We start from the raw sequence: 21,901 nt of genomic DNA on the forward strand, positions 1-21,901 counted from the left end.
CAAGAGTATAGCAAAAATCAATGAAATCATACTGTGAGAATCAACTGGTTATATGGAATCTACAGTAAAGAATATTATATATGGACAAAGAATCTTACACAGAGAGGCAGTAGTCTCTAAATTCATTTGTTCAGATACTGTGTTGTGTTATAGTTGTTTTTCTCTGTGTTGAGTATAGCTGAATCATACAGTATATCAAGATATTTACAACTTCATGAGACCATGATGCCCCAATTTTTATCTCCTGTCTGGGCCTCTGCAGTGATTCTTCAAACCTTTATAGCCATCAGCCGACTTGATAGCTCCACTTGGATGTTTAACAGGTTCTGCAAACTTGTTATTGTTTCACCATGCATCCAATTGCTAGAGCCAAACCCAAGGCAGCAACCTTGAGCCCTTACTTCACTTCCTCTTACCAGCTAATACCATTCATTCTATGTCTTAGTGGGCTTGCACTGCCCAAACAAAATACCATAGACTCAGGCGCTTAAACACCAGACATTTGTATCTTCACAGTTCTAGTGAGAGCTCTCTTCTGGCTTGCAGATGACTGCCTTCTCACCCTGTCCTCATGTGGCAGAGATAGAGAGAGAGCACGCTCTCCAGTGTCTCTTCTTATAAAGGCACTAATCCCATTATGAGGATAACACCCTCATAACCTCACCTAACCCTAACTATTTACCAAAGGCCCTTCCCAAAATGGGGTTAGGGCTTCAATACATGAATTAGGGTTTAGGACCTCAATATCTAGATTTGGTGATGGTAGTTGCGGGGTGGAGTTGGGGGTACACAGTTCAGTCCATAGCCCTCTATTCCAAAATATATTTCTGACTACTTAAGTCCAACTCTATTCCTTGTCCTGTAGCCCAAGTCACTATTATTCCCCACATAGACTATTGCTAAAGTCTCCTAACCTGTCTCCTTGCTGCCCTTCTCTCTTCTTATGATCCATTCTCCATATAATGGCCAGTGTGAGTTTTTAAAACTGTAGAGTAGATTGTTACTCTCTTGCTTAGAATCCTCAGTGGTTTCCAAAAACGCTTTCCCATGACCCTCAAGCCCCAGCCTGTCTTAGTGGCCTCTTCGTGAACACTCTCCCCTTTACTTACTACACTCCAGCCACACTGGCCCTCTTCCTGTTCCTTAAACACATCAAGCTAGTTCCTGCCTTGGGATGTTTTCCGTTGCTGTCTCTGTGCCATAGATCTTCACATAATTATCATTCAGTGTTAGATCAAACATCACCTTTTCAAAGAGGCCATCTTTGGAGATCCGTCTAAAATAACTCCCTTTCCTCTCCTGTCTTACCCCTTACCCTATTACTCTCTATCACATTGGGGTGGCAGTACTGCATAATGGTTAAGAAAATGAAATCTGTACACAAACTACTCTATGCCATTACCAGCTGTGTGACTTTGGTCAGCTTACCTAACCTTTCTGTGCATAAGTTTTCTCATGGGTAAAGTGGGATTTATGTACAGCTTAAATGAATTAACGCACAGTAAATACTCAACACATGTTAGCTGCTATTATTACCTTGTTTTATTTTTTTCATGGAATTTACCATTATCTGAATTTATCTTTATTCGTTTATATATCGTCTATCTCTCCCCTTATGGCCGCCCCCACCCGCCACCGCCCCTCCAAGACGTGAGGTCTGTGAGGGCAGGAAATTTATCTTGTTTTGTTTGCTGTGATATTTCCCCAGTCTCTAGAGCAGAGGCTGGCATATACTGAGCACTTCTAAAGTATATACAATTGTCAGAAAAGCCTCAGAGTAACCAGGGAAGTGTAGAGTCATTTAGCTCATACTCAGCTTCACACACAGTAGATTGAAACTTATTTGCTGGTGGTGCCACAGGGCACTTCAAAAAACAAAAGTAACATTCCTAGCACTAAGCTACTTTTTGGCTGTGCCAGGTGGCATGCAGGATCTTAGTTCCCCCACCAGGGATGGAAGCCATGCCCCCTTGCAGTGTGAGCTCAGAGCCTTAACCACGGGACCACCAGGGAAGCCCCTCTTTTCACTGTTTTAAATACGGCTACCAGAAAATTTTAAATTACATATGTGGCTCAAATTCTATTTCTATAGGACAGTGCTGACCTAGGACGGAGAGCTCGACTTTCAACAAGCTAATAGGACAGATTAAATACTATTTGTGCCTGCTTTCTAATAAATATTCATTTCTGAATAAGGGACAAAATTGGGTTTGATATTTGCTTTCACTTAATCTAGTGAAGAAATTGTGGGATCCTTATCCGTACTGTAACAGACCAGAAAGAATTTAAAACTTTTAGGTGATCAAATGATTTAGGTCAGCTGTGAACTGTGAGGTTGTAAAAGCATTAAATAGTAGCGATGACTACTACTAGGCTCACATACAAGATAACAGAGAAAATATACTGGGTTTGAGCCACGTAGTTTTAAAATTATCACGTATATTCATTCTATTCGCACAACACCCTATTAAGTAGAAACCATCAATATTAATAATAAGAACTATTAATATTAATAGTCCCAATTTGACTCTCCGCTGGTTTAAGCATTAACTTCAGAATTCCCATTTGAAAGGGCTTCAGCTGGAATCACTTCTGCCTCTGCCAGCTTCAGTAGCGGATCCGTACGACTTCCGCCCACGCAGCGCAGCCAATCAGGGCTGCGGGGTGAGCGACGTCACTCTCCCAAAAGTCCTCGCCAATTCCCAGAGTACTCCTATTCTCCGTCCTGCCCCTTTTCTATTTGTCAGAGGCGACCGGCGGCCATTTTAGGTTCGGGCGGAAATCCGGTTAAGACCGTGCGGTTAAAAGCCTGAAAATCAAAATCAAGGCAAACTTGCACGTTCAACTCAGAGCCCAAGAAAAGAGACATCTTCACTGACCAACTAGGCGGCTGGGGACAGAGAGTGACCCGCTGGGCCGGCACCGCCGCCCATACTCAAGATGGCATCGGCCTGAGAATCACCGGCGAGGCCGCCCCGTTTCGGTTCCGGGTTCTTTCGCCCCAGTGGTGGCGTTGTAGGGCTGAAGGCTGGCATCCTGTCCGGCTTCCGGACCCGTCTCTATGGTGCCGGAGAGACCGGGCCTCAGAAGATTGTGGGGGTAGTGGCCAGAGTATCACGGGGGAGGCGAGGGTGGTTGGTGTCAACAGGGGGCGAAGAGGGGACCGAAGCTAAGATCCTCGGCCGCCTCCCCCGCCGCCCTCCCACAGGTAACAGGGAGTCCTGCGCTGCGTCCTCCGTCAGTGCGGGCCTGGGCCGCTGGGGAGGGGGCCGGGCCGGGAGCGAGGCGCGGGGGTGAGGGGGAGGGAACGCGCGCCCCGCTCGCGGGTCCGCGCTTGGGGCCCGCTCGTGGGCGAGCTCGGCGTGGTGTCGCTGCCGGTTGAGCTCTGCTCCCCACCTCAGTGTAGTCTCCCCCTGCTTTTTGCGGGGCGCCCTGCTAACCTGGGCTTCGCGGGCGACCCCCGCCCGGGGTGGCGCTGGCGGCCGGAGCTGTCGAAGGAAGCCGCGGAGCCTGGCCTCGCGGGCAGGTGTGGAAAGTGAGGGGCCAGCTAAGCGGGAGCGCCGCCACCGCCCCTCAGAGACCCCGGGGAGTCGCGGTCAGACCCCGCTGGCCCCCAACCCCCGCTCCCGGGCCGTCCTCCTCGCCGCGGGGAGGGCTAGTGTGCGCGGCGGGGCCGAGCCGCGGGGAGCCTGGGGTTGCGCCCGCGCTGGGTTGCTGCCTTCATTCTCGATCCGAGACCAGTGCCAGGCCCCCAGAGGCCCAGCTGGTTCCTGTCTTTGGGTAGTGTATTTTGTTTAGAATGAAGATGAAACAGTTTTGGGGAAATCGTATGTAGGAAACCGTGTGAATACTCAGAGTTGGGTCCTGAATTTTGGAATCCCTGTGTGCATACCCACATAACATCCCATGTCTTAGCAGAAATCATACGTAGTTCTTTCGGTACGCAAAGGCTTCATAATGTATCGCCGGACTGAGTTCAATATAGGGAATATATATGTGAAACAGATCAAAGCAAAGGGCCCGAAGTCATGTTATCACTAGATAACGAAATACCAATCAGTACCGGGTGTCCTTTGAACTCACAGTGCAAGCCCTTATCGTTGAAACTTCCAAGTTGAGGGAGCTAGGATAACGATCATCTCAGTTACTTGCTGTGAAAAGAACAGAGGTGGAGAGAGTTCCCCAGAGGACACTGATTTCTTAGTTTAGTGTATGAGTTGCCCAGTGACCTAGACAAGAGCTTTTAATCCCACAGGTGGCCCAGAAACTTGATGTGCTGCCCAAGGAAGCAAAAGGGTGGAGGAAGATAGGTGAACAACATTTTAAAGAGATCATGATGCGTATTCAAGTCAGAAACTGTGTACCCCACATTTTATTATAGAGAGTGGAGATGGTAAATTCTGCAAAATACCCATGCTAATATTAAAATATCCTTTTCTGCGTTTTTGTGACTTTTTAATTTCAAAGTTAAACGATTTGGTGTTTTCCCCTTTACTCCTTAAAACAAAAAAGATAGTATTTTGGAAGTCCAGGTGTTATTGTTTATCAGTATTGCATTTCAGTAAGGCCATTTAGCTGAATTATCATTTTTAAAGCGCTGTTGATAGCAACCGTTTTTGTGCCTCTTAGGGTACAGTTTTGTGAAGTTAAGAATTACTGCTTTAAGACCATCAGATTGCAGTCAACAGCACATCTTTTTTCTTTTTTCTTTTTTTTTTTTTGCGGTATGCGGGCCTCTCACTGTTGTGGCCTCTTCCGTTGCGGAGCACAGGCTCCGGACGCGCAGGCTCAGCGGCCATGGCTCACGGGCCTAGCTGCTCCGCGGCATGTGGGATCTTCCCGGACCGGGGCACAAACCCGTGTCCCCTGCATCGGCCGGCGGACTCTTAACCACTGCGCCACCAGGGAAGCCCAACAGCACATCTTTTTATTTCCCCCCTAATGAAGTTTTCACTGGACATAGGCTATAACCCAGCTACGTAAGCATTGCAGGATGGTATCAGTAGACTTCTGTCAACATTAATCATGCTTTCAAACCAATAAAATGTCAGCCTTTTGAGTTCTCACAAGGAAGGGGTCATTCCTTTAAATTTTTAAGTGGCATTTCTTGGGGTCTTAGACCCAAATACATACTGCTAAGAAAAACTGCCAGTTTTAACCTCTTCCTAAATTTTTTATAACCCTAAATTGTTAATGATCTTATAGTGGAATTCAGAATATTAAATGAAAGGTTAATAGGTGTTGTAAGGCCCAGTATTCCCACAAGAAGGTATTTTGCTATTTAGAAATGACTAAGTTCATTGATTGTCCATTGCTGTACCTCTGCTGACTGCCATTCATTCAGCCAGAGCGTGTCCCTGACTCTTGGGACCATTTTATCTCCTTTGGAGAGTAATATTAAAGCTAAGTGAATGGCATGCTTTTCTGCCAAGAAGATTATTTTCTTGCAGCAGTTCCTTATGTGTGGATTTTGGAAAGCTGTATTTTGTGGCTAAGAGAGAGAAGGAAGTTAGACTAGCTTCAGATACACACTTTTCGAAGTAGCATTTCTCTAGTGCCTTCCTTTAGTCTGACTGGTTTTTCAGACAAGAGGAGTTAAAAAGAACTCCTGCTTATGAAATGGCAGTTGGTTTCAAAGAACATGGACCCATTCAGGCTACCTCAGGTGTGCCTCAGGCTACGCATGATTGTAAGGGTGGCAGTGAGGCAGTGGATTTGAAGCTGGGCTTCTTGTAGCCTCGAGTTGGAGTAGTAATGTGACTCTCTAAATCTAAGTTACTCTCCCAGTGTTTGCTTTTCCTTCTCCTGCTGCCAGCTGGCTTCCTCTGTACTTGCCAGGTTTCTGCTTTTACATGGCTTTGGCTTGCCATAGCCCTGACTCTACCTTATGGCATCCTTTTACCTTCAGCTGTGCTGCTAACAGACAAAAATATCTCACATTCATTCAGATTCCTGGGGCAGACAGTGATTGTCCAGCTTAGCTCTTCATCCAGGTCATGGGTCCTAGAGATGGCTAATGTGTGATTTGACTGCCCTTTGGCCCAGGGTAGGCACCTGACCCATAAAGTGTGCCCAAGAAGAAGGCAGGTGCTAAACGTGACCCTCTCGACTGGGGTGGGAGTGGGAGGTTGCTGCAGGTACCACACCATCTCCAGAATAGGGGAATTAACGGTAATTGCTTTTCTCCAAGATCCTACATAAATGCTAATTTTATTTGTAGTCCCAGTAGAAAGGTGAGTGTTACATACACAGGTGACCCTTGAACAACATGGGTTTGAACGGCACATGTCCATTTATACGCAGATTTTTTTCAATAAATATGCACTGCAGTACTTCATGATCTGCAGTTAGTTGAATCCCCTGCGTTGTTTGAATCCACAGATGTGGAACTGCAGGTGTGGAGGATCAACTGTAAAGTTATACTGACATTTTTGACTGAGAGGGTGTTGGTGCCCTTAACCCCTGCGTTTTTTAAGGGTCAACTGTAGTTGAGATACTTTTTAATACTGTTTTTCGTTTGTTTGTTTGGTTTTTTTTTTACTTTATCATTCTTAAGAAAGAGGAATTGCTTGGCAGGTAGGAAATCAGTGAATTTGTTACAAATCCAGCTTAGTTCTTATCCTCAGAAACATTCTTGGGTTTAAAAAAAAAACCCATCAATTTTAGGTAGCTTTAGCCCTTATACATGTTGTGTTCCTTATTCAGTGACGTATGTGGGTCTGTAGGCCCTTGAAATTCTCTGTTTGGGGTATCTGTTTTGAGCAGCATTATATACTCTGATAACCTAGTAAGCGTTGTATGGAACTTCACCAAAGTGGAAAAAAAATCCAAATAGAAGGTCAGTATATAATGATTCTTAGGTTTATATTTACCCAAAGGATACAGATTTTAAACTGAATTTTTTTAAAGATCCACATAGAATTTGGGGCTGTTTTTTAGAACTAGCAACTTGTTTCCCACACTGCCAGAGTTAGTAAGAACTCTTTTTATCTTTTATTTTTTAAATAATGGTAAAGCCAGAACTGAAAACTGACTGCCACAAACTTTTCAGACATGTGTTGTTTGGACTATACAGGTTTAAAAACATTTGAGCCAATGTTGGAAAATAGGAAATTTCCACATAACTATTCAGGCTCATGGCTCTTTATGGTAAATGGTGTGACCTGCCAACTCTGAAATGGCAGTCCTGGTTGGAACCTTGTGATGGTGGCTCCTGTCAGAGTGCAAGCCCAGTCAGTAGGTGCCTGTGCGCACAGTAGGCCTTTTGCTATTCCACCAATACTGCTGCATTGCTGTGCATTGTCTTTTGTAACCATGTGAGTTTGTATCCCTGTTGTAAAGAAAGATATGCTCTTTTATGGAAGATTTGGGAGGTGCAGGCAAATGTATGTCTATGTTTGTATATATATGTGAATCATCCATGATCTGATGCCCACAACAAACCTCTGTTGATACTTTACATATTTTTTTCTTGTGTGTGTGTATGCATGTGTATGTATATATATAGATAGCTATAGCTATAGATCACTCATCACTATAATCATAATCCAAATACTGAATATATCCATTCTCCCAAAGTTTCCTTATACCCCTTTGTAATCCTTTCCTCTCCTGTGGCCCCTCTAACTACCCTCACCCCAGGCAACCACTGATCTATTTTCTGTCATTATATAGTAGTTTGCATTTTCTGGAATCTCATGTACATGTGGGTTGTCTTTTTAACATTTGAGATTATACAATTTTGCATTTTCCCCTTTTTAGCCTAACTCTGAAGACAGTTACGGGATTGTACTTTTTCTGATGTTTATTGTCATTTGCGTTCAGTGAGTAGTCTGTTTCCTTTCCCATTAATCCACAGGTGTTTTAGTGTTTTCTTGGTTTATATACACTCTCCATTTGTTAACATGTTTTTCATCATTTTAGAAATATTCTCCAGTTCGTATTGTTTTCCTTAGAATTGTAGGTTATTTTAGACATGCAGAAGTTCATCATCTTTGAGTGATCGAGTTTTGTGACGCTTTCCTCTGCGAGGCAGGACATGAGTGGTTTTAGGGAGCAGGAGAGCTCTTACTCTGTATTCGATCGCGTTTCCACTGCGACGGTTCTGTGTGTGCGCAGTAGGGGGTTGGGAGCAGCAGCAACCGCGCGTGTCTGTTTGGTTAAGTGTATTTTCTCTAGAGCTGAAAGTTGTTAATTGACAAGCATTGCAGGTAATTTGCTGAACATTTACTATTTCTGTTGTCAAACAGCCTACTTTATGAGGGTTGTAGGAACTAGTAGGTTTGAGTGCCTGGGTCTGGGTACTCGGCTATCTCTGGCTCATGTATCAGATAGAGACTCAATGTTAGGAAATGTTTTCTGTTTTCTTTCAGGTTTGCTTGGCTTTGAGGAGGAGCTGCAGTACCCCTGCCTCACAGCCTAAGGGATGGGCTCAGAGAACAGCGCTTTGAAGAGCTATGCCCTGAAGGAACCACCGTTCACCTTACCCTCTGGACTTGCTGTTTACCCCGCTGTATTGCAGGATGGCAAATTCGCTTCGGTTTTTGTGTATAAGAGAGAAAACGAAGACAAGGTTAATAAAGCTGCCAAGGTATTGTAATAGGTGACTACCTAATAGTTAGTACTTTTTACTGTCATCTTGTTTTCTATTAAAATATGAAATTAATAAACTTCAAAGGGGGTAGGTCATAAGGAATAGTATTTTTATTCATGTCCTTTCAAAATATAGTTGCTTTTACTTCACGGAATGTCTCCAACTTGCACAACAAGGTCAAGTACCATAGGTAAGCCAAAAGCTTTATGCAACTCAGCGTGATAGCTCTTATCATCCTATTTTTTAGTGAGAAAGTTTGGGAGGTGATTTTACATGGCTCATAGAAGATAAAGGGACTTAATCTAGCTTAGGAAAAATGCTGTTAAGTATGGGCAACATATTAATTGGTGTATTGAGGATGGACCTGGAAATGAAATATTTTAGGAACTGTAGCTACTGTTTTTTTCTTTTCCTGAGGCATTTTGATGCTCCCAGAAAGAATGTGAAACTGGAATGTGGGACTGGATGCCCCGGAAAGAATGTGACCTTGGCTCTAGTTCTTGCTGAGGGAGCTTAGAGCGTTAACTTCTGGTGGCTTCAGTTTCCTCCTGCCTCACACCTCCTAAGTGCTCCTCTGGGTAAAGGGTGCCAGTGCCATGCTGGCTGACCTGCTGTCAGGGGACCCTGGCCTCTTACTAGAAAAAGTGATTCCTCTTTGGAATATAATTCCAGAAAACAGCCCTAGGTGTCTTTTCAAATTTAGTGAAAACAAAGGTATTAGGTGATATTTCCTTGGATAGCTAGCTGCTTCTTTGGGTATTCAGGCATTCAGATTATCTTCAGGAAGGTTCTAAAAAGGCACGCATTAATTAACTCTTCTTTGTTTACTATGGCAGGCATACTTTTCAGATTGATTTGGTATCTTTATTTTGTTAGAGTTATGATCTGTACCTTGAGTCACTTTGTACTATCAACAAGAATGAAACATTGATATCTATTTCATAGGTCTGTTTAAATGGTTTGTACCTTTTTTTATGATTATAAAGGGCTATGTTATACTATGTAATATTAGTAATATAATTTTGGCATTTTGTTTGTCACGCCGGTTCATTATTTGATGTCTCTGATCAGGCATGAAGTTAACGGTTGTAAGGTGGTTCCTGAGGAAAACGTTCCTCTCAGGATGCATTTTCCATTAATGGACTGTGGTAAAAAGTATAGCTGGCTGTTGTATTGCTAAGTAATTGTGCTTTTTGGTAAGACTACATGTTTGTCTCTTTTCCATCCCAACTAGGAATTGTTAATAATTTTTTTTGTGATTTTGCAAAAGATAAAATGCCTTGCCTCCCTGTTTTATTAACTGTATGTACAGTTAATATCTGACATACTTCCTGTTATTTGATAAGGTTGCACTTTTTTTAGTAATAATTTAGAGCGACTGTTACTAGTTAAGTACTAGCGATTTACAATTCTTAGGGTTTTTTTCATAAGACCATAAGGTTTTTGAAAATTACATTAACCTTTATGGTGTATGTACCAAGAAAGTAGAACAACACAGGTCAGAAAGTTTCTACAGGAAAAAAACAAAGACCTGCGCTCAATGTTTGAGGACTTCCGTGCTGTAGGAATTGCAGAGCTTGAGAGGGAGGATTTTTACCCCCTTGGTATCTGCACACTCTTCTGAGCCATGACTGAGCCTTTTCAAGTAGTTCATACTTGTCTCCTATGTTCTTCAGGCCATTATGTGGCTTTGAATACCTGAGCCATGAATCTGAGAAATTTGAAATGGCAACAAAACGATAAGGAGTTTAGATGTAGGTTACAGTACTTGAGAAATGTATGGCATTGCGTCAGGTTTTAGGAACTTGATTTCTGAGATACCTGAAGTATTAAAACACCATAGGTAGCTTGCCTCACTTTCTCTAGAGTTCAGGCTCCTAGTTCTACCACTGATAGTTCTAATGACCGTTTCAAGCAGGTATAGCAGTGTTTTCCTTACCAAATATTGTTAGGTAGCGATTATACTCTTCCTTCACTGTTGTAAATAAAAACTAACAATCACAGCACACTGTTCAACCTCTGAAAAAGGACGAAATGCAAGTATAACCTTTGGCCACAAAACAACATCAGAAATACTTCAAGTCCATCATATCTTCTCATCTTATCTTGAATTCATTAGCTACAATAGTATATAACTTTCTCACTGGTGATTATGACTCATTTCTAACCAATAGCCTATAAGGAATGATAAATCCTGAGTCAGAACTTGGTTACTGTGGTTTGCTATAATATAATCTAAGTGCTTAGTTAGGGCTTCATGGTGAGTACAGGCTCAAAGAATGATTCCTGAGTGTCTTTATACCAAGCAGCCACATCGCAGTAGGTATATAGATGCTATGTCAGTGCTCTGTTTAGTGCCTTAGGAGACATTATGCTCTTCTCCATGATGGGTTCAGGCTGCTTTGTGGAAAGGTTGGTCAACATATTTGAGAACCACATTGTGTGGGCACGAGAAAGAAATAGAAGGGATGAATGCTGTGCTTGCATTCTGTTTGGATAATGCTTTACTGCTTTTCCTTAAGTTGACATTTTCTTTCTGTTCCTCTCCCTCTCCAGTCCTTTTCTATGCTATTTACAACCCTCATTCCAGTAAATCAACTTCCCTACATCGTCAGCTTTTAAAAAAATGATTTCCTTCCCCTCATGATCAAAATCTGGTTCTCTTACAAGGCTTCTAAGCGTCAGCTGCTCAGAAGAACTTGGGAAGTATTCCCCCCCTCCCTCAGGTATGATAGGGTCACCAGGTGGAACTGGCCCTTTGCCAGCTCCCACCACAGTTTTCAGACTTCACAGTCTCATCCTTTCTTTAAATATCTGTCAGAGCCTCTTGTCTGAACTCCAGATCGATATTTCCACCTGCCTATTGAATATCTCCACCTGGGTATTCCAGCAGCACCCAAATGCAGGCTTTCCAACATAGAAATCTTTTTTTTTTAACTTTTTATTTTATATCTAAGTATAGCCGATTAACAATGTTGCAATAATTTCAGGTGCACAGCAAAGGGACTCAGCCATACATATCCATGTATCCATTCTTCCCCAAACTCCCCTCCCATCCAGGCTGCCACATAACATTGAGCAGAGTTCCCTGTGCTATACAGTAGGTCCTTGTTGGTTATTTATTTTAAATATAGCAGTGTGTACATGTCATCCCAAACTCCCTAACTATCCCTTCCCCCCCCCAGTAATCATAAGTTCTCTTAAGTCTGTGAGTCTGTTTCTGTTTTGTAAATAAGTTCATTTGTATCATTTCTTTTCCAAGTCCGCATATAAGGGATATCATACTATATTTCTCTTTCTCCATGTGACTTCACTCAGTATGACAATTTCTAGGTCCATCCATGTTGCTGCAAATGGCATTATTTCATTCTTTTTAATGGCTGAGTAATATTCCATTGTATATATGTACCACATCTTCTTTATCCATTCCTCTGTCGATGGACATTTAGGTTGCTTCCATGTCTTGGCTGTTGTAAACAGTGCTGCAATGAACATTGGGGTGCATGTATCCTTTCGGACCATGTTTTTCTCCAGATACATGTCCAAGAGTGGGATTGCAGGGTCATATGGTAGCTCTGTGTTTAGTTTTTTAAGGAACAACGTAGAATTCTTTATTCCTTTCCCTTTCTGCATTTTATTCCTAGTTTATGATCTAACCTACAGGCAGTGGGCATTTAAAGACAGAGCATACTTACCATCTTTATCTCAGATTTGCATCTTAGGGGTACAAGGAAGAATATTTCTCCCTGAAGATTCTTGCCCTCTAGTATAGGCATCTTGTTATTTTGTCATTACTTCTTTAACAGAGTAAAATTAAGGCTTTCTCCCTGTCTTAAAACTTGCAAGTGAATTTGAGCTATAGTTAAGAACTACTACTTTGTGTTGTTTTCAAAGTGAAGTAGCAAATTAGAGGTAGAATGGCGATGAAAAGTTAAGCCCCTAAGGCTTGAATTAATTCTCTGGGTAGCTGAGTCATAACTGATTCCTGCAAAGTAGGGATAGTTCATATTCAAAACTAGAGTCACACACTTAACATCTCTGTGTGGGCATAGATAAGTATACATATTGGCACATTATCTAGTACTACTCATATTTAATAATAAAGGTCCTTACTCAGAATCCTTTTTCAAAGACCAGCACCTAGTACAGTGAATGAGATGTGATAGGCATTCAGTAACTTTGGGACAAATGCTTTCAAGTCACTCTCATCTGACAACAGTCACCTTTCTTCACCGGAACAAGAGCGATTTATGTCTTTAATTGATGTTCATTGAGAAAATATCCTAGTTACACTTAGCAGATACCTCTTGTTGTTCCCTCTGTTCTTTGGAGCAGCAGAAGCTTGGATCTATTTGATTAGTAACTGCTAACCTTTCCTGTGAATCTGTGCATAATTTTTTTATTTTTATTTTTTTGCGGTACGTGGGCCTCTCACTGTTGTGGCCTCTCCCATTGCGGAACACAGGCTCTGGACGCGCAGGCTCAGCGGCCATGGCTCACGGGCCCAGCTGCTCCGCTGCATGTGGGATCTTCCCGGACCGGGACACGAACCCCTGTCCCCTGCATTGGCAGACGGACTCTCAACCACTGTGCCACCAGGGAAGCCCTGTGCATAATTTTTGCATAACATTGTGTGTGCCAAAGGGGAGTGACAAGTAAGGTTTTTGCTAAGTTAAGAGCTTTGTTCAGAATCATGCAAGAGTTATCCCGTTCTTCATTCAACAAACAAGTCACTTCGGATAAAGAATTTTGCTGGTCATGTAAGGTTAAAAGGATAAACAGAAGCAAAATGGAACATATTATTTATTAATCAGGTGAACATTTATTGACTGTGTATTTTCATGCCAGCACTGAACCAGGTAGCATTCCTTCTGACTTACTAGTATGCCCTGAGTATTAGAAGGAGAATAAAAGAAGATTTAAAACCAAAGAATAATTAGAGCCCTAGGACACAAAAGCTGAATGAAGACTTTTTCCTGAACAGGCGCAAAATGAAGTATTTCATGTTTGGCTTGCAAATTATTTGAAATGTTTCTTATAATGAAAATATGAAAGAGGCTGCATAATTTTACTTAGAAACCACAGCTCCAAAGATACCTGTAGGAAGTTCTCTTCATTTAACACACACGCATTCAACCAACCTGCTAGCACAATTCTTGGCTTATCGGGACCTTTGCTGTATTTATATGGGTATGTATGGATTGTTTGAAAAGCTGATATACAAATTAATAGTTTATAATTGCTAGTTTAAAAAATTTTCTTAACTCTTTGTTGTTTATTAGAGTAAATCAGGGGAGGGTAACGCTTCCTTCTTAAGAATAAACAAAAAATCCTATCGGGGCTATCCCCAGAGTTGGCAAAATTTGAGATAAGAAAATAAATTGGGCAAATGAATCCACTCAGAAGATTCTCCTATGATCTTACCTGGGAGAAGTTTAATAGACAAGTGTGAGGTGACTGATATAAAACTTGCACCAGTGCTGGGTTATGGGCTCTTAAACTATCCCATGTTCTTCTGAGATGTTTTGGAACATTCCAAACTAAGTGCTTATTTGTGAAAATGAAACCTGATATTATATTGGGGGCTGTTCTCCAAGTGAAATTTTCCATCAGTCTCCTCCCAATTCGATGATTGGTTTACAAGGCTTCCCCAATGTCCAGTGGATTGTACAGGGTACAGCTCAGAGATTTAAAGTCATGTAATTTCTTTTAGAAAAACTGGGTGATTTGTAAAGAAAACCACCAATCCAGCATTTAAGTTTTGCTGTAAATACATGATAAGATTATTACCTGGGTTGGGAATTTTGGCTTATGGATCTCCTAAGTTACTCATGTCAAATTTTAGGGGATAAACAGCATGGGTGGAGATTGGAAAAATCGATCTGGTAAGTCTGTTATAAAACCAACCAGGGAAGGAAAGCAACTCAACAGAATTAACCTCGGGTTCAGACACAAAATTGTTTTATATTTGTCATCCATCTGTGTATACTCTTTGCTAAGAAAATAGGACAAAGGAAAACGGTGTGTGTTTTGCGGGAGAATACTCCATATTAGGAGGTTCTAAAGTGGGTTATCCATACCCTAGGGATTGTGCAGTATGATTCATTGCCATTTGGGGAAAATATATCAAGAATGTCTATTTAAGTTTACCTTTAATCTTTTATTTTGGTACTTTATCTTTTTTTCCATTTATTTATTTTTGGCTGCGTTGGATCTTCATTGCTGCGCACGGGCTTTCTCTAGTTGCAGCGAGCAGGGGCTGCTCTTCGTTGGGGTGCGCGGGCTTCTCATTGCGGTGGCTTCTCTTTGTTGAGGGGCACAGGCTCTAGGTGTGCAGGCTTCAGTAGTTGTGGCATGAGGGCTCAGTAGTTGTGGGTCGCAGGCTCAGTAGTTGTGGTGCACGGGCTTATCTGTGGCACGTGGGATCTTCCCAGACCACGGCTTGAACCTGTGTCCCCTGCATTGGCAGGTGGATTCACAACCACTGCGCCAGCAAGAAAGTCCTGGTACTTTCTATTTTGTGGGTGTTTTATAGTAGTATATGTATTTTATATATAAACGTATATATACAAAATATATATTACACATTCATATATATTATGCATAAGCTACAAATTTAACCTTTTTACTGGTGTGAAGTGTGTGAACAAAAACCTTTGATGATCACTTTTCTAGATGGTAAAAAGAAGTTTTAAAGATGGTTAAATATTTTAGTATTTTTTAGTATTCCATTTTAATTTATCTTGACTTGGGGTCTGTATTTCTTTATTTTTTTTAAATGGTTGCACTAAGGACTTCAGTATACATAATTAACTTTTAATAGTCTACTTTAGGTTAGTATTGTACCACAGTCAAATAAAATGTAGAAGCCTTGGAATCATATAGGTGTCTCCAGCCCCCAACCCTGCCGTTCTTTGGTTACATATATATCAACTGTATGTGCACACTAGCACACAGGCATACATATACATCACACACACTGAAAACCTCACCAGGCAGTGTTACAATATTTACTTTACGTAGGTGTCTATATTTTAAATAAGTAAAAAGTAGCCTTCAAATTTATCCTGAGGTTTATTATTTCTGATTTCTGATGCTCTTCCTTCAATCCTGAAGATCTAAGTTTCCCTTTGATATCATTTCCTCTTCAGCTTGAAGAACTTTAACATTTTTGTAGAGCAAATCTTGTAGCAACAACTTTTCTATTTTCCATGATCAAAAATGCCTTTATTTTGCCTTCTTTCCTAAAGGATATTTTTGCCAGATACAGAATTCAGGGTTGATCTTTTATTTTTTCTTTCATTGCTTTAAAGATAGTTCCCCTTTGTCTTTTGGACTCTGTTTTCTTATGAGAAATTAGTATCATTCAGTTCGTTATTTCTCTCCACCAGTGGTGTTTTTCTCTAGCTGCTTCCAACATTTTTTAATGTATCTTTGATTTTCAGCAGTTTGATCATAATGTAGTTCTATTTATCCTATTTGGTGTTCATTGAAGTTTTTAAATCTGTAAACTTAAGTATTGGGCCAAATTTGGGAAGTTTTCAGCCATTATATTTTTTAGCCCCAATTCTCTCTTCTTTCTTTTTTGGAACTCCAATTATATGCATTAAATTTTTTGTTATTGTCACCCAGGTTTCTGAAGCTCTGATCTTTTTTTTTTTGTAATACTTTTTCCTCTTCTTTAGATTGGTTAACATCTTCAGGTTTACTGACTCTTGCCTCTGTCATCATCATTCTGTTTTTCAGTCCATCCATTGAAGTTTTTATTTGTAATATTTTATTTTTAATTTCCAAAATTTCCATTTAGTTCTTTTATGTAACGTTCATATCTCTTCTGAGAACGTCTATCTTACCACTTATCTCATAACTCTTTCCTTTACCTCTAGGGGGAATTGTTAGAGTAGCTGCTTCAAATTCTTTCTGATAATTCTCTCTCTGGTTTATCTGTTGGTCAATCTTGGGTTTGATATTTGTTGGTTGTCTTTTCACATTTTCATGGTTCTTTGTCAGTTTAGTGACTTTGGATTGCATTCTGGGCATTTTGAATGTCCTGTTGCATAGACCTTGGTTCTGCTGTAGTCCTCTGGAGAATATTGATGTTTTTTGTTTGCAGGCAGTCAATCCCCTTGGGTTCAAGCTTCTTCTCCTTTTTTTTTAACTACTCTCCTTCCAGCCTTCCTGTGCATGGTAGTTCAAACCTTAGTTCATTTCTCAAAACTTTGCCATGCTAGTTTGGGTCTGTCCTATGAGTGTTTGGTTCAGGGGTTAGTCTGAGACCTGCGTAGGTATACAGATAACTAGGGCATCTCCTTTTCCCTCCCTTAGCTCTCTCTCCTCTGGGACAGCTTCCTCATACTCAGCCCTGCTTTGGTTCTCCTGGCCAGAAAGATGGCAAGGTTTCTCTCAGAGTTTTAGCCATGTTTGTTGCACTGCTCTGCACCTGGGGACTGCCTTCAGTGCACAGCTGTGAGAAGGGACATTCCCTGAACCAGGAAACTCCCCCCAATGTGTGACTCCCCTCCGTAATCTATGTGTTTTTGTTTACTTTTCAGAGTTCTTAGGTAGTTGTTTTTGGCACTTCGTTAGGAGTTTATAGCAATAATCATTGGAGATCTAGGCTCTTGGGGGGCTTACCCTCCCATAATGGAACTGGAATTCTCTGTAGAGTAATGTAAATGTTGGTAAAGTGACTACTGTCAGAACAAGTCACGTATTCTTCTCTGCCTTTTTTGAAACTTGGGGGGGTAGGTGAGAGAGGTAAGGAGCTGGAAAAGACCTTGAATGTAAGTATACATTTTCTGACTTGACTACAATGTTAATGAAACTATAGTTAATCTTGTTTTGAGTCATTAACTTCACCAACTCTTCTGTTTATATTTTTAAAGCATTTGAAGACACTTCGTCACCCTTGCTTGCTAAGATTTTTATCTTGCACTGTGGAAGCAGATGGTATTCATCTTGTCACTGAGCGAGTGCAGCCTCTGGAAGTGGCTTTGGAAACATTGTCTTCTGCAGAGGTCTGTGCTGGGATCTATGATATATTGCTGGCTCTTATCTTCCTTCATGACAGAGTAAGTAACCTGACCACAGTCTGCCTCACAGGCTTTCATGTAGACCAGGGGTGGGGTGGTGGGAGGAGGCTGATGTATGGGGTAGTGCTGGTGAATTACGGTATATGTAGAAATCAGAAGTTACTATTCTTATCAGAAGGCTTCCTGAGGGAAAACAGCATACAAGATGCTACAGACAGACAAGTGGTTTGTGGAACAGGCAACAAGTTCTTTGTCCCTGGGCAGTTATTTGTAGAACTTTATTTCAGTTTACTATAGTCTCTCTCTAGTTTTGGATAAGTCTTTATATAAAAATAGCTACAGCTGGTATTTGTTATTAAGATAAAAGTTTAGTAACATCAGTGCTGCTGATGGACCAACCTTCCTATTTGTTTTCAGGAGTTTTGTTTTTTTTTTTAGATTTTAAAGAAAGAAATTAGCATTTCTTAGAAAGAGGCAGAGTTTTACACACCCCTTTCCATTCAAGTAGGTGGTACCAAAGAGAGATAGCCCCTAACACTGTGGCAGTGTTTGCTATGAAGGGGATAGAGTATTTTGTTTACTTCTTGTCTATTTCTTAACAGTATTATTGAGCTACTATTTGTTAATGGAATTTACATTCTGAAGTATTAAGGCCTTTGGCAGCCCCCCTCCCCACCCGAGATTTAAAAACACCAGTTACAAGTTAGAAGCACTTGAATTTGACTCATCTTAATGTGTTTTTAAAACATTTTCTGTTATTGGGAGACAGAGTCTCCAAATATCACTTTGGATTTATCATCTCTTAAAGTATGTCTAAGATTCACATAAGTAGAATTATTAATGCCCCACTGTGGAGGAATATTTTCTTTGTTGGAGAAATGCATGAACGTGGTAAAAAGTTTGAATAGTATGAGAGTGCAGATAGGGAAAAACAAGTCCCTGCCTCATCCTTGAATCCAGCGCCCTACTTCTCTCCATCGACAACCATGATCAGTGTGTTAGTCCAGAGATATTTCTTGTGTGTATAAAGCAGACATCTCTGTGCTTATTCTCCTTTGCTTTTTCCCAAGCGGAAAAACACCTGCATACTATTTTAAGCTTTCCTTTAAAAAATATATAACTTGGAGTGTTTTATATAAAAATGTGTACATATTTGATCTGGTGGGTAGAATATTTAAAATGCACTTATCTACTGGAATAATTTCTGGTTTGGAGAAAAACATACTTCAACCGTGTTCTCTTTTTCTTCTTCCCTCTCATTTATTTGACTGTACTATTTTTTATAGTTTTAAATTTGGCTCTTTTGTGGTCTGTGGGATATTTCTGGTGGTCCTTATTCCATTTTCCTCTTCTTCAGGCAGAAATTTTTTAATGCCTACTGACAAGATTTCAGGTGAAGTGGATCTGGGTTCGTGATAGAATGTAGGTGAGAAAGAATTTAGAGGAGAAAATTAATACAGTAACCTGTGGGAGCAAAGATAAATTGTACCTTTAAAGGCATTTGAAGCATACAATGTAGGTTAAAAAGACTTGCAAATTTATGTTTAAGGACACTTGTATCTCCTGACTCCAATGGAGATGGGGTTGTGTAATATCTGTGCAGTGGCTTTTACGTCTTTATTAACCTGCCTCACCAGGCAGGGGGAGATAAGCCTTTCCATTGTGTTTTTTCCCTTTTTTCTAACCTCATAATGTTTAAGCAGCCTCATTCAATTTGTCATTCCTTAAAGTTGTAGTTCTGTTTATTATGCCACAAGTAGGAAGACTTGCCATAATTTTTTTTTTTTTTTTTTTTGGTAATGAGTACTTAGTTTTTTAAAACTTCTTCTCAGAAAATTGGAGTGGCAATCTTCTTCCTGTTCTTTTTTTCCAGGGACATCTCACACACAACAATGTCTGTTTATCATCTGTGTTTGTGAGTGAAGATGGGCACTGGAAGCTGGGAGGAATGGAAACAGTCTGTAAAGTTCCTCAGGCCACACCAGAGGTAAGCCAGGTGACAGGCCCTCTTTGTTATTCAGAATTTGGTAGCATTTTGGTGTGTGGTTCTCCCCTAGGGACTTTCCTTCAATGTTAGTGTGGTCTCAGATTCAGAGACTTGACTTTTTTGTCAATGCTCATATCCATAGAATTGTGGGATTTTACTCTCCAGGGGGGGACTAGGAGTCATTTATTCTTTTCTCCTCATTCTATACTTGAGGAATCAGACTGAAAGAGGTCGAGTGGCTTGGTCAAATTTTTAATTAAATGCCCATCCTCTGTGCTCCTGTAGTAGCCTGTACTTAATTTTCCCACTGAATGTTTAATATTGAAATTACCTTCATGTGTCTGTCTTCTTCACCAGTGGCTGAGCTTCTTGAGGGTGATAGTCTCGTATACTTACCTTTATATATCCACCTAGAATGGTGCCTGGCACATATTAGGTACATTAGAAATGTTCACTGAACAGTCGTTCAAGTTGTCCAGAGTCATACACCACGTCTTAAGAGCTGTGCATCGCAGCTGCTCCTAGTGCCGCGCTGTGTTGTTGCTGCCTGTGGTACTTCTTGAACAGTAACTTTGTCTGACAGAGATCTACATATTTCCCTCCTGGGTTGAGCAACCTTGCTCTTCTCTGTTTTGTTTCCTGTTTTCACCATTTTGCATGTTGCCACTAGAGTTAACTATTTTTAAAACAGAAATACCACTCCCGTCATAATTTCCCTATTGACAGGGTGGCTCCCTGACTTACTGATGAGGTGGCTCCCCGACTTCCTGGCTCGGCCTAATTTCCCGTGTTCCCTTGTGTGCAGCTTCCACATGGGGGCCTTGTTGCATGTGCACCTTCAGGGGCTCTGGCTCAATTCAAATGCTCCTTCCACCACGAAGACATTCCTTTTTTATTTCTGCCCCTGTTGATCGCTTTCTTAGAAGTCAGCTTACATCTAGTTAGTATACCAGGATGTAATTCTTCCTGTGGGGTTCATCCCAGATTCTTTACCGTGGCATACAAGGCCCTTCACAGTCTCCTTCCCAGCCTACCTTTAGCTCCGTATACCTCTCAGTTATTGAGCTACACTCCGGTTGCATCCTGTTGCACGCATCTCAGCTGTGTTCTCATGGGTGGTCCTCTTTCACCCTCTTCTTTCTTTGTGTGCCATTCTGTTGCTGGGATGCCTTTCTTCCCCTGGGTTCTCTGCAGGATGTAAGATCCGGCTGACGCCTAGCTGAAGTCTAGATCTGGCTAAGTCTCCTCTTTGTGAAGCCCTCCCCCAGGCGTTCCCTACCCAACAAGAGTAGTTCCCTCCTAGGCTTCCGTGGCACTCAGCCAGCACACGTTATCTAAGTTCTTAGTTTAGTTCTAGGTTGTGAGCACCTGGCTGGGGACGGGGATTTATTGCATTCATTTTGTATTCCTGGTGCCCTAAATGGTGCTTGGGACACATAAGCTCTTGAAAAATAGTCTTTGAATCAGTGAATGAATGTACTTGTTCTGTGGATGTTGGCTTTGTCTCTGTAGTTTATAAGATCCTCATATATCTCATGTGACAGCAAACCTTATGATTGACTTGACTCAGTGAGCAGATTAATGATAGATTTGTTCTCTACTGGAGAAGCCTTTTATTTGTTAATATCTATGCAGGATGAAAAAGAAGTATTTCTAATTTCCTTATAAGGAAATCAGTTACAGAGATGCCTCTGAACACCAGAGGGTTTCTGTTAAACCAGCTGAAGGGGAAAGGAAAGGGAACTCGTAATTTATTTTCCACTAAGCCTTGCGCCATGCCAGGTACCATATCTGCATTTTTTAGTTATCAAGATTTTAAATTTATGCATTTAATGTGTGGCATTGGTTTGAAGGTTTCATTGCTGCTGTTTCCATTGCTCTTTGCTTTTGTAACTTAATGTAAGAGATCAGTTCACCAAACATATGCTTGAATTACTTTCCTTAATTTATTTCTCTGTCTAGTTTCTGAGGAGTATTCAGTCAGTAAGAGACCCAGCATCTATCCCTCCTGAAGAGATGGTAAGAGGATACGCTTCAGATGTAATGAAGGCTTCTTTGTGTAACTGAGTATGAAACTTTAAAAAAACCTTTCCTCTGCCCACCTCTTTCTTTGCTAAGTTATAGACGCCTCATAATTCCTCTGGCCTTGAAGGCTTCTAAGACTTACTGTATCATCACAGCAGAAAGCCTTTTTCTTGACACTCAGCTTACATTTTTTGGTCATATAGACACCCGTGATAGTGCTTAAAGATAAGAGGTACCTCAGTGTGAGCAGGGTTGGTGCTTCAT

General features: G+C 41.2%; 1 protein-coding gene across 3 annotated transcripts in view; it reads left to right on the forward strand.

The window, feature by feature from the left end:
- Positions 1–2,788: 2,788 nt before the first annotated feature.
- Positions 2,789–21,901, forward strand: part of SCYL3 (SCY1 like pseudokinase 3) — a 39,472-nt gene continuing 20,359 nt past the window's right edge. Inside the window, exons 1-5 of one of the 3 annotated variants that reach the window (XM_033428058.2) lie at positions 2,789–3,208; positions 8,373–8,590; positions 17,479–17,664; positions 19,499–19,612; positions 21,575–21,631. In XM_033428058.2, coding sequence (XP_033283949.1) covers positions 8,426–8,590; positions 17,479–17,664; positions 19,499–19,612; positions 21,575–21,631 — 522 coding nt within the window. In that variant the 5' untranslated portion in view covers positions 2,789–3,208; positions 8,373–8,425. Of the gene's footprint in view, positions 3,209–3,512; positions 3,536–8,372; positions 8,591–17,478; positions 17,665–19,498; positions 19,613–21,574; positions 21,632–21,901 lie in introns of those variants that run through there. The other 2 variants (XM_004269742.4, XM_049715640.1) reach the window with 2 other exon arrangements.

The sequence above is a fragment of the Orcinus orca genome, chromosome 1 (assembly GCF_937001465.1).
Source record: "Orcinus orca chromosome 1, mOrcOrc1.1, whole genome shotgun sequence".
Taxonomy (NCBI): domain Eukaryota; kingdom Metazoa; phylum Chordata; class Mammalia; order Artiodactyla; family Delphinidae; genus Orcinus; species Orcinus orca.